The 13,599-nt window shown below is 46.2% G+C and overlaps 1 protein-coding gene across 1 annotated transcript; it reads right to left on the minus strand.

Moving 5' to 3' along the window:
* Positions 1-5,057: 5,057 nt before the first annotated feature.
* LOC108165219 (serine protease SP24D-like) lies at positions 5,058-5,985 on the minus strand. Its single transcript, XM_017301266.2, has one exon. It carries the CDS (start codon positions 5,954-5,956, stop codon positions 5,159-5,161), a length of 798 nt encoding a protein of 265 aa, XP_017156755.1. The 5' UTR covers positions 5,957-5,985; the 3' UTR covers positions 5,058-5,158.
* Between the last annotated feature and the right edge of the window lie 7,614 nt (positions 5,986-13,599).

A 13,599-nucleotide genomic window follows, 5' to 3' on the forward strand; every position in this document is an offset into this window, starting at 1 on the left:
CGTTATTGCCAGGACTATTCCATGCCCAAACCCCCTGCCCAAACACCCTGCCCAACCCCCTGCCATCCCATTCCTGCCCCAGCCACGTCGCTGCTTCCTGCTGTTCCTGTTCCAAAAGCCTCCCAAAAGCTCCTCCGACGACGACGACGGCTCTTTCTATTCTCTTCTGGTACGCCTCTCGCCTCTCTGTTTTAGATACACTTCTTCGAGAGAGGAATATATGGTCCCTACTATATCATCGCTTTAAGGGACCAGCCCTGCTCTAGAGCCCCCTAAAATTGTCTTGCTTCTTAAGACAAAACCACACCAAGAATACTGGAATATCCCCAAAGATATAGGCCCCATATCATACCTCTTAGCCTCTATTAGAAGACTTAGACTTGACTCCCCAGAGTATTCGCAAATTCGGGGCCCGACTTCAGTTCTCTCTCTCGTTTTTTTTTTGTGTTCTGCAATAGCATCAAAATTGCAAAGAAAAGCCAGCAAACAGTCAGTAAAATATTGTAGCTGGCAGCTGCTCGATGGTCTGGAGTGTACACGGACTGGAGTTCGGGTTAGTTGGGGGCGGAGTCGGGGGGGGTCGTGGCTAGTTTTGTATGAAAAGCGAGCGTAACAAAACAATGAAAACATCGTCGTCATCACAATCATCGCCATGCGGTGTTTTCTTGCCATTTGTTACCCCGAAACTCTTTTGCTCTCTCCCTCCCTCTCTCTCGCTTCGGCACGCACAAAACCAACAACAACAGTTGTTCCGAGTCCTACCATTTCCATTTCGATCTGGGCTATACCCTACCAAGAAGAGTCTTAATCATTTGTCCCTTGATCAGGGCAAAAAATGTAGTAAAAGGAGGTCCTAGAGCGGTGCCAGAGATTCCTTTTGTTTTCCTAGAAAACCTTAGATTAAAGATAGATTTGTATCTCTCAAGTATATATCAAAAATTGGCTCGTTGTCGTCCGATGCGGCGTGAGGGAGTGTGATAATTATTATTATTTTTAATATATTTATAAACTCTGGGGTTTTCCTGGCCTATCAGTCGGTAGGGCATCCCTGGGCATCCACGGAAAGATCGATGGAAAAAATACCGCATGTACGGCCACGGAAAGATCAATATGGAGACCGAGGCTCGATCGACCTGGAATGGTCGGAAATAAACATAGAAAACCTCCAAGAAGTAACTTTATTTCATTCTATTTATTGTAGAATTTTTGGCATAGTCTCTGGGCTGCCGGAAAAACCCATGAAAACCGTACTTTGTGCCTTGTGGCAGCCTGAAGTTGAGCTCCCCTCTATCCCCCCCTGCCGAAAGCCCCTGATGCTGAACCCCTACCCAGCCTTCAGCCCTCAGCCCTTAGCCCCTTCATCGTCCTGCGGTGCATGTGTGCGCATTGTCTTTGATGTTGTTGTTGGTTCGGCTTCATCTTCAGCTGCAGTTACAGGCCTCGTATCTGTGCCACGTCTAAGTCTAATGTTTCAAGCGTCACAAACAGGAGTGCAACAAACACCAAGAGAAAAAAAAAGAAGAGAACAAAAGCCATGGCCAGACAATTAACCAGCCATCAGTCATTTGGTTTTGCCGGCACGCACTGGGGGGAGCCATAAGCCGACCCCGTCCCACATCCCCCTCCCAAACAGAAGCCAGTGGGAGGTGATGTAGTAACCCCAAAATGGTAGCAGATGAAGCAACAATTTAGTTGAAAACTGTTCAAGGAAATCTTCCAAATCTCCCAAAAAAGATATAGATGCTATCTACCATAAGAGTGCCCTAATTTCCAGCCTTTATATGGGAATATTTGGATAGTTTGGAGAGACCAAAAGACCAGAGGACTGTGCTAGTTATATGGAGTTTTCAATGGGCTACTCTCTAGCCTTTGGATCCCCACCAGTCTTTGGCGACGCTCAACGTCAGTCGCGACTGAATCATGCCCAAGCCATGCAAATGCTTTTGCCAGAAGAAACGCTCTAAACTCTGCCTGTCTTGTGGGCTCAGGGTCGCATTCGTAGGAGATGTTTCGGGTGCTTTGGCGGTACTGCCAGAACCTGGATCAACGCAGAGTATTTTCGAGTACTTTCTTGTGCAAAGAGTGCTTAAAACATACGAAAATCCATTCGAAAAAAAGACTTTCTTTGTGAATCTACTGCTGGGCAGAGCTCTCTTAAGCCTGGAATACCCCTCGTACCCCTCCAGTAGTTCTATTTTACGACTCCAATTGTACATTGAACATTGAACATTTAAAAGATGGAGCATAAATTATGCACAGACATATTGGCCAAGTGCAAGGCAAGGTTCCAGCCCGAGTTCGAGTGTGCTCCACCCGCCCCCCCCCGTTCATCCCCCTTTCCGGGCATAAACCACTACCACTGCCAGAATGTGTTTGGACAGATTTATGGCTACCATAAATTGCATATTTCCCATTTTATTGAATTAATTAATTTCACAAATAAAATTTTAAACCAAAAATTTGGCTTTAAAATTTGAGTAAAGGATTCAAATTGATCGATGGTGCGCCTCCGGAGCAAAAGGAATCTCTTTGGCTGTATCTGTATCTTGTCAATTATATTCCAATCGGGCAAAACCGTGACGGTAATCCATCAAACGAGTAACCAATATAAATGCAATGCGTTTTTTTTTTTTTGGAGGCTGCAATGCCGAGGTCGGGCTACGATCGTTGGACTTCCGTTGGGCCAATCCTTTAGGGCTGACAGACAACAAGCGAAATCCATTAACTGTACGAAATGGAAATTAATTTAATTTGCCCACCGCCCCCCACTCCCCCACTCCTCCCCCCACCATTACATGATATGCGAAATTGGGTATTTTTTTTAAGCCCTCAAGGCGGGGTCTGAGAAAGTGAATCGGGCTCTGTCTGGAGCTCCGCAACTAAATCAAGTGCTGCACGTGGCAGTTGCACTCTCAGACGGGTTGGGGTTGATGCTCCTTTATCGCAGTTTTGGGCATGACATGAGCTGCCGTCGAGGGGCTCCTTTTTGGCAAATGTCGCGAGTGGACATGAGCAATGTGCAATGGCGATAAGGCAGCGAAACTTCAACTCCCTGAACGAACGGCCATCGTTGTCGGCCATAATTGGCCAGTCAGTCAGGAGCGAGTGGGGGGGGGGGGGGGGCCGGGATTCCACCTCATGATATCTCATCGAGAACCGCCACAATCAATTCAAGCGTAATGGCAACAGTTCAATAACTTTTTGGCCATTCTCTCTATGGGGATTCCATTCGGTTGGCCTCGATGATGCTTCAATTAACTTTTGTGGATCTAATGAGTTGTCATGTTTTGATATTGAGGGAATTGATTCGATTGCATCTGTTTCTTGGGGGCGGGGGGGGGGCCGTGACCCGTGTAGACAGTTTTCAAAGAAATTCTTCAATTTCAAGGGTATTCGCGGCACTTCTTGAAGCAAATCCCTGAGCCATGCTCGTGGCATTAATCAAAAGCCAAAAACTTAAAGGCAATGACTAATATTTTTGGCTATCAGCAGCGCCAAATGCCCCCCAATGCACCCCCCCTCACCACCCCCCACGTGCATTCGTACATAGTATATAAGGGCGGGCATTTTGATGCACTGTAAAAAAAACCTAAAGGTTCTCGACCAAATATTCAACGCTTAAGGACCTGTAATTGTGGATATATTTTAAGTATTTTATGGGAAAAATACCAAAATCATACCAGAGGGTATAGGAGTCTCTGGGTTTTTCTTTCAGTGTAAAACATGGGTTACCTGGCGCTGGAGTCTCGGTCTGGAGTCGGAGTTGGAGTTGGAGTCAGGGACTGCGACTGCGACTGGGACTCTGTCTGGGGTTTGGGTCTGCTGCCTGGGCTGGGCTGGAGTCTGCTGCTTGGTGGGGGGGGAAGGGGGTTGGGTGGTGGGGGGGGGGCGCGCTATCATTGCACAAGTGCGCAAAATTTTGGACTCAATTCACGTGCTCTGCTGCCAAAATTGTTGCCTTGCCCAGGCTGCCGCCAACCTATGCGCTAGCCCCCCTCTTGGTCTCGTCTTTCGCTCCATAAATTTGCACATTGATCGCCCTGTGGCCATGCCGTCGACTGCGCTGCTACATGTACGTGGTGTGTACATACATATGTATTTAATTCGATAACAGCGCAACGGTAACGGGAGTTCTGTTCGAAGGATTTTTACCCAACTCAGCGTAACTCTCTCTCTCTCTCTGTCTGTCTGTCTCTCCCTCTTCCCGTCCTGCTGCCAGCCGCATTGCACTCTCTCAAGTGCAGTGAAATAGTTGTGAAACACTTTGCCAAAGATGAAAGATAAATCCAAAAGGCAAATGGCAGAGGCAGCGGCAGCGCCAGAGCCAAAGGGAGACGAATATAATTTTTGCATATTCCTTTCCCGAAAGTTTCGGCTTTAAGGCAACGGCAGAGGCAGCGGCAGAGCAGCAGCTTTAAGAGAGTGCCAGCACACACACACAGAGAGGCACAGCTTAAAGAGAGTTAGCGGCGGCTGACCAGCATCGGTCACTTTTGCGCTCTCCTCTCTTTCGCTTGATTGAGCCAGCAGACCCCTAATCCAAGGTGTGTTATACGCACAAGGTGAGGCATGCCAAGAGGGATTAAGAGCACACTCTGCGAAAAAGCCTCACCTGCGATTCACTAACCAAAGGCTGTGCATAATTTAAATGTCTGCCGCTGCCGACCGCCACCGCACTCTGACCGCAGCATTGTTCAAAGCGCAATAGGAGTGGGAGCGAACAAAAGAGAGAGCGAAAAGAGAACGAGAATTTCTCAAGCATCCGGCCGCTGCCACTGTCAATAATTAAGTGCGAATCTTGATATGCCGCTGCCGCTGCCGCTGCTGGCGCCGCTTCTGGTTCCTCATTTTTCTCTCTCTCTTTTGCATTCGCTTCGTTTTGATGAAATTAAAAAGTTACCGCAGACCAGCAAAAGCAAACAAACAAATAGCCAAAGTGAATGCCATTCTTCGCTTCCCCCGAACGTCGCCTGTCCACTAATTGTCTCTTCATCCCGGCGACGTTAATTGTCTCTCAATGCAGTTGCGGCCAAGGCTAATAGATTTATCACGAATCGTTTCACAGTCCGTTAACGTCATTCTCTATTGTCTTGCAGGTGTCTCCTCCACAGCGGTATTTCACAGTTTTCAGGGATTTTGTTTTTATTTTGCCTACATTTTAGACATCCGAGTGCTGCCTGATCCAGTCGTTGAAGTAATGGACCCTGGCATAGCCATCGGGATAGGTGCTGCCGCAGCCGCCGTACACGAATCCCGCAATGCCCACAACCTGATCGTTGTAGACGGCCGGACCCCCGGAGTCGCCATTGCAGGCTCCGTTGTCGGCCGGATGGAGGAGGCACAGCCCGCTCTCCACCCCGAAGTCGATGAGCTCGCCGCACTCCTCGACGGAGATGGACTTGACGGTGTTGTACTGCAGGTAACGGGGCAGATCCCCCTGGTGCTTGATCCGACCCCAGCCGGAGATGATGATGTCGGCCCCGGCGGGCGTGTTGGCCGTGGGCAGGGCGATGGCCTTGATGTTGTTCGAGTAGAAGAGCGGCGACTCCAGGCGCAGCAGGGCTATGTCGTTGAGGAAGTCGCCGTAGTTCTCGTGCACGATGACCTCCGCCACCTGGAGGAGGACGCCGCCACTGAAGCGATCGTTGGTGCCCGCACGGATCGTGAAGCGGCTGGCCGCGATCGGGGCATGGACACCGTTCTCGTCCGCACCGTTGGTCACGCAATGGGCAGCCGTCAGGATGTAGTTGCGCGACAGAATGGAGCCCCCGCAGCTGTGCGATCCGGCGTTGCGCAGCGACACCTGGTGCGGAAACTGGCCCAGGGCGGCCTCTTCGCCGCCCACTATACGACCGTCGATCCCACCGGAGGGTGCTGAGTGGGCGGCCGGCAGCAGGCAGCAACCGACAACGGCAACGGCGACGGCGATGGTCAGAGCGAATCCAGCGGCTAGCATGTTGTTTGGGCCCGGCCCAACAGCGGCACCCCCTTATATAGGGGATCACTAGTCCCCCCCATTCGATTGTTTATGGTCTGTCCACTCGAGCTGGAACTATCAATAGTGCTGGTTGCTGGCGGCCTAAACACTCTGACAAGCACAATCTTATCTTCCACCCGAGATTTATATTGGCCTGTCCTCCCGTAATCTGTTCGACTGTCACCGAGCCGATGTTGTATCAAGGCTAATTGTTTTACAATTTCTGACCTTGGGGGGGGGGGAGTCCGTTCCTATATGAACTTAAGAGAGAAACAACGTTTTCGGGTCGTTATCCTATTTAACTCAAATCGGCGTGAGTAACAGCTGTAATAGGACAACCGCGCTGTTAGCATCGCAGGGTAACAGTCTGTTAGCGCTGCCTGTTATCGCGCTCAGTTAACAGCCAGCTACCACTTTAGGCTGTTGCTCTCTGTTAACAGTCAGCTACCGCTCTATGTTTCTGATCTCTGTTAACAGTATGTTATCGCTTTAGGTTGCTGCTCTATGTTAACAGCCTGTGACCGCGCTCAGTTAACAGCCAGCTACCGCTTTAGGGTGTTGCTCTCTGTTAACAGTCAGCTACCGCTTTAGGTTGTTGCTCTCTGTTAACAGCCAGCTACCGCTCTGTTTCTTCTCTCTGTTAACAGCCTGTGACCGCTCTATGTTGCTGCTCTCTGTTAACAGTCTGTTACCGCTTTAGGTTGATGCTCTCTGTTAACAGCCTGTGACCGCGCTCAGTTAACAGCCATTTACATCGCCCTCTGCTTCGCTCTCTCGATTCTGTGCGCTCTTACGATCCACACGGCGCTCACCGTTTCACGGCGCGTAAGCTTTCTAAGGAAATACATGAAGAACATATGGGGAAAGACATATTGGAAACACTAAGCCCTGAAGTCTCTTTTGTTCGATATACATTCGATCCCCCCCCGCCCTACAATCATTTCTTAAGAATCTATGATCTGAACACTCTCTTTTGATATGTTTTTCTCTTTAGTTGTCTCTCTATTTGTTGCACTGATGAATTTCCAGCACCTCTTAACCGATTGTCATCTGGTTACAGTGAATCCACGAAGTTAGCAGTCACTTGATGGAACTCCATTGGGCTCTGCCCGTGTCCTTGGCTTTACTTTTGATGCCTTTCATCACTACAACACTCTCCACTTTCTATATTTAGTGGCATACCTATACATATGCACATATGTATGCACGTATGTACATACGTGTGTATTTGTCAAGCAATTTCACTCTAAATTTGCCAATTATGCGCATTTTTTGAGCGTGACCCGAATATGCACACGCATATTGATACCGTTTTATCTATATAGGCCTGCATGTGTGTGTGTGTGTGTGTGTGTGCGTGTGAGCCTTTTATCGGGCTTGCAACATTGTCTCGCGGCCCCATTGTGGCAGGGAGGGTTGCTACAATACATTTTTGGAACATATTTATAATGAGAAAAAAAATATAAAAATATAAAAATGTGTAATATTTTATGCTAATTAAAATATTGCTTTTCATTTAATTTTTAAATTTAATAATATACAAATACTCAAGGGAAATCCTTTAAAAAACTGTGAAAAATAATAGAAAATTAAATAAAATTATTACAGAGTTTTTAAGCTATTAATTATTAATTTAGGGAGCGGCTGAAGGTGGAATCAGAGCTTGCGAAAATTCATAAACTTGTCTATTTTATACATATATATATTAAAATAAAAACCCAATTGGGGAGTGCCTTATTTTTTGGCTACCAAAATGATTTCGGCCACCACTCGTGCATCTCTTTGCGTATCTGTTTTTGTGTCTCAATAATGCCTAATGTTGTTGCTGTTGCGAATTTTTGGAAAACTTACAATATATTGGCATAATTTATACTTTAGCAGCATTTTTATCGCTGCGCTCGGCACGAAATGCACAAAATACTCTCGTACAATAAACAATGGGCCACGTCCACGGCCGAGCGACCCCCCCTCTCGCCGTGCCCCCAAAGCAACCACAAACCCATTTTCGGTGCATTTTATGTGCCGTTCTTTGCGTCACTTTGCGCCCTTTATTTATTTACGATTTTTGCGTGAGCCGCGTTCGATATTCGGTATTTTTTTGTTTTTCGTTTTATTGATTTGCAATTTATACAGGCCCCCCCCCCCCACACACACACACACACTCTCACAGATGTGTCATCATCGCCATCACAGGATCAGCATCAGGATATGAAAGGACGTAGGCAGGAGGGGGGCTTCATTAATTATCGCCCCCCTTTTTTGAGGGCGGAACGCCACTGACTGTCAAAGCCATCAATCATTTTTAGCATCATTTTTATGTAAATAATTAAAATACAAAATAATCATAAAAATAAAGGATTATTCGGTTTCTGACGCAAGATGACTGCAGCGATAAAATAATGGAATTCCCAATCCCAAGAATTTCTGGAAAAAGATACAAAGATGGTATTTGTGCAGGCTTCCTTAGGGACTTTTTTGGTTAGGAAAAATATCTTAAAAATAATACAATTCTACCAAATTCTTTTTCAACGATTTGCAATCGGAAATAATAAACAAGAATGGCTGGACGGACAGCAGACGAGGCAATCTTCCCTCCCTCTCTCTCTCTCTGGATATCTCTATCTTGCTCGCACTCCTTTTCGACTGTCATTTTGGGATCAATGTCTGTCTGTGGCAGGGAGAGGGCAAAGGGAAGGGAGAGGGCCCCTACTCCTACGATAGATGGTTGATACCGGCATTGCATATGTACATGGGAGTTTTTAAATAAAATTGAGCATCGAATATTACTTTAAATACTTCTGTGTGTGTGTGTGAGGGAGAAAGAGAGAGACACAAGGGTAGACGCCGTGCGTTCAAGTGTATCGGCTTGCACCCACACATCGACAGATAGGACTATTTATATAAAATACACGTACAATAAAATAAATATAAATATCTGTTATGAGTTTTTATTTAAATGAATTTTTCTGTGCCTTGACATTCCCGAAAAGTATTTCTGCAGGGCGTAAAAAAATCAAGTCCCCTCAAAATGGAATTTTAAAACATATTCTTATGAAAAAATGTGTGGGTTTTTTTTCTTGAATTAGATAAATTTATTTTTTATATGGGCAAGTGAGCCTTGGGTAGGTGCACATTTTTTTCATATTTATTTTGCTTCCTATATTTTTTCTATTATTTAAATATATAAAAAACCAAATATTTCATTTTAATATGAATGTGTGTTTTTTTGCATAATTTAAGAAATTCAATTTAAAGCTGAAATATTTAAATTTGTTAGATTTTGTTTTTGGCTTAAAAGTTAAATACTTTATCTACCTTTGATTTATTTAAAAAATGACAATAAATTTAAATTAATTTTTCTGTGCCTTGACATTTCCGAAAAGTATTTCTGCAGGGCGGACCTTTAAAAAAAATCATTTCCCTTCAAAATAACATTTTAAAACATATTTTCATTAAAAAATATGTACGGTTTTTTTTTAAATAACTTAAATACGGCAAGTGAGCCGGGGGTGGGTGCACATTTATTTTTTTTTATATTTTTTTTTTAAATATTTGTACAATTTTTTTGACTACTTATATTTGTTTCAATTTATATATTTAAAAACCGAATATTTAATTTTAATATGCCTGTGCTTTTTTTTTTTGCCATAATTTAAGAAATTCAATTTGAAGCTTAAATATTTAAATTTGTTAGACTTTTATTTTGGCTTAAAAATTAAATATTTGTTCATTCTTTGATTTATTTAAAAAATAAACAAATCAACAAAAAATACTACAAAATTGTTTTTTGGAATACATTGGCAAAAAGCCTCTTCCAGGGGAGAAGGGAGGGCGGGGGGTAGAGCGAAAGAGACAGACAGACAGAGAGAGGGAGGGGGAGGGAGAGGGAGACAGACAAGTGTAAGTACAGCTGTGTGTGCGTGTGTGTGTGTGTGTGTGCGTGGGGAAGTGTCGTCGGTTGGTGCTACTTTTGCCGCAGGAAGCGGTCGCAGCTGTGGGTTTTAAAATTTCAATTCATTTCCGTTGTGCATGCCGTACACCGTACGCCGTACACCGTACGTATACGCAACAACAGTCATCCAAAACATATACGTACACGCAACAACATTCATCCAAAAAAAATAAACATACATATATACACACGCACACGGAGAGACGGACGGACAGACAGACAGACGCACACACAGGAGGCGCACAGGAGGCGCACAGACGCACACACAAAAAAAAGGGGAAAAAAACAAAATGCGGCTAAATGGTAGACAGAACCAACAACAGGAACAGCAGCCCTGCCAGGGTCGGGTGTCCTCGGCGTCCTGGGTGTCCTGGGCGTCCTGAACAATTTATGCGCCGAAAAGGCCAAATAGAGAGCGAACCTGAGGCCTGTTACCGGATCCTCTCAACCGCTCCTCCATGCCGTGACACCGCACCGCCGTCCAAACAGTTGGAGCTGTCGAGTCCTGCCAATGGAAGGACCCAAACCCGAACCAGGACCTGGCTGGATATTTTTTATGTTTTAAATGTAAAATGCTTCAAGTCACAAAATTCAATAAATGCTCGGTGGCCAGTCCCTGTCTATGTGTGGTGTGCTGCAGCAGTGGGCGTGGCACAAGGGGGGGGGGGGGGGGGGGGTAAATTGCATAAATGTATGACAACAGCAGGAGTCTATGTTCGTTCAGGTGCTGCCGCTGCCACACACATGGGGCAGGGTCAAAGGAGGCCACAGCATCGTTGAAATTAAACGATTGATGAGCGGCTAATGAGTGGAAAACGGCAAATCATACGATAGAATATAGCAGAAAGGACCTCAACGTTGAGTCCAAACAAATAACAGACACACAGAACAGCCTCCGATCACGTTGCATATTCCCCAAGCCGCAGAGGCAGCATCGAAGAGCAAACATATATTTGGCCACGCCTAGGAATGAGTGGCAACAAAAAGGAGCTGCAGCTGGGGCCGGAGGTGCAACTTTGACCGCAGCAACTTTTGGGTCTCATAATTTTCCAGATTGTTTCTAGTGGATACACTTACCCAGGATATACCCACTCTGATTACAGGCTTACGTGAAGAATTTTTCCAGGCATAGACGAAGATTTTTTGGCGGCTTTTTATAGGGAGTTTTGAGGGGCAAATAGAGAGGCCTAAGGTGATTTTTTTGTGGAGTTTTGAGGGGAAAATGGAGAGGCCTGAGGTGATTTTTTGTAGGGAGTTTTGAGGGGAAAATGGAGAGGCCTAAGGTGGTTTTTCTATGGAGTTTTGAGGGGAAATGGAGAGGTCCAAGGTGCCTTTTTCTATGGAGTTTTGAGGGGAAAATAGAGAGTCCTAAGGTGATTTTTGTAGGGAGTTTTGAGGGGGAAAACGGAGAGGCCTGAGGTGATTTTTTGTAGGGAGTTTTGAGGGGAAAATGGAGAGGCCTAAGGTGATTTTGTGTAGGGAGTTTTGAGGGGAAAATGGAGAGGCCTAAGGTGGTTTTTCTATGGAGTTTTGAGGGGCAAATGGAGAGGTCCAAGGTGATTTTTGTAGGGAGTTTTGAGGGGAAAACGGAGAGGCCTGAGGTGCTTTTTCTATGGAGTTTCGATGGCACCACGGAAAGGCCCAACTATCGCCATTCTATCGGACTTGAACTCATTTCTTTTTGGGCATTAAACCCTGGACTTGGGGCCAAAACCTCGCGGTAACCGCAGATTCTGATGGAAGGGTATTCCCCCATCGGTTTCAGGCCAGCAGCCCCCCTCCCTACCCCTGTGTGTTTGTGTTTTCCGGGGAGACGTGCAAAGATTTAGGAAAAGTACTTGGGCAGCCAGCCAGCTCCCAGAGAGGGGCCTCTGCCTGGGCAATAAAGGTAACCTTCTTAATTTGTTATGACTGTCATTTTTGGGCACGTAAATGGGCGCGGCTGTCTCTCCAGTGACTCCCGATGCCACACCCCCCCACCCCTCTACCCTTTGGCGCCTCGGGCGTTGTTGGCTCTCCATGCGGCATGTTTCGAAAGTTTGTGGCTGTTTCTGGTTGTTATTTTTGGAGGCAGCAGAGTTGGAAATCTGTTGCATAAACGTGGTATAAGATCTTAAAGAGTTTGTAACGGGATCGAGGGGTGATAGTCTGGAGTATCTCCTGCCCGTCGATGGAAATGTTACCGGCAGGATGTTTATTCCCAGGAGGCTGCCAAGGAGGCTAAGCACACAAAAAACATAATTTGTTTGCTTGTCATTTTGCCATAATACGCTGACAGCCACACCAACAGGAGGTCCAGCAGGTCCAGCAGGATCCCGAGGAGTTGGCCAAAAGAAAAACTCGCGCTCACCACTAATGTGTTTTAATTTTTGGTCAAAATGTGACGACGGCCACGAAATGCTCTTCGCACAGCAGCAGGTGCCAAATGTTGGACAGAGAGGAGAAGGACATCGGAGCAGCGCCTGGCACCTGGCACCTGGTCGCAGGACCTGCTTACGAATTGGTTATTACAGGCAGGACACGGCTCTGTTTGTTTGTCCTGTTTGCTGGTTTGCCGGTTTGCTTTTGGCTGTTGCTCGAACGAAAATTGAGCGCAAAATGCTTAACAAATATTTTATGACGTTCGTAGTTCAAACGCTTAAATGTGGCAACATTGTTCGGGCCTCGTATACCCCGTGTCCAGCGGCGGTATGATGGCCTTGGACCCAGGCAACTGTCTGGATGGGCAGGACAATCATCAGGCACGGGTATGTCCTTCGTAGGGGCCACCCTTCGTGCCTCTGCGGCCTCGCTGAGTCGCTCCCAGAAGCCAGCAACAAATTACGCGGCCTTAAGGCCAGTGGAAATCTTGGGCCCTGAAAGGGTACAACCAGCTTCGAGTCCTGCAAGCAGGTTTAGCTTTTGTTGCTGGGAAATTACCCGCAACAGCAGCAGCAGCAGCAGGATGTGGCAAGGAGGGGGTGGTTGGGGGGCTGGGGCAACTATTTCGTTGAGCATATTTTTGGTCTCGTCGTCGTCGTCGGCAAACAAAACAAAGGAGCGTCGAGAAAAGGCTGTGTGCTGCCGAAGGACCAAAAAAAAAAACCAAAAAAAATTGTTTGAAATTCCCAACAAAGCATTTTAACAATTTGCTGACATTATAACGGCGACAAGTTGAGCGAAGTCAATAAACTGTTAACTGAAACTGTACAAAAAAAAACAACCAAAAAGGAACACTATTTATATATACGATACAAGGAGCAGGAAAAATGGAGAACAAAATGCGACAAAGTGAAAAAAAAGTGCTGATAGTAATAGACTGGAAAGACGTGCATCAATAGCGCCTCAAATGCCCCATAACATTTCTCGGTCAGCAGGGGGGAGGGGGGAGGGGGAGGACCGTGTCATGGGATTGACGAAAAAGTTTTTAACGAAAATTCCCGCAGCAGGCAGCATCAATGTTTGGCAGCTGGCAGCATAAACGGCATGAAACTTCATTAAAGCGATAAAAATCAGAAACCCCCCCATAGCCCCCACCAGCCAGCAGGCAACTTTAGAGCAGAGCACACAGACCTTTGGGTGTTCTATCCTCATGCCTAGTAGAAGATCCCAAATGAGCTCGAATCGGAGTCCTTGAACCAGTCCACCTACCCGTTGGACAGAGGAGAGCCGAAACCACAGCGCCAGACCA

This window comes from Drosophila miranda, chromosome XL (genome assembly GCF_003369915.1).
Source record: "Drosophila miranda strain MSH22 chromosome XL, D.miranda_PacBio2.1, whole genome shotgun sequence".
Classification (NCBI taxonomy): Eukaryota; Metazoa; Arthropoda; class Insecta; order Diptera; family Drosophilidae; genus Drosophila; species Drosophila miranda.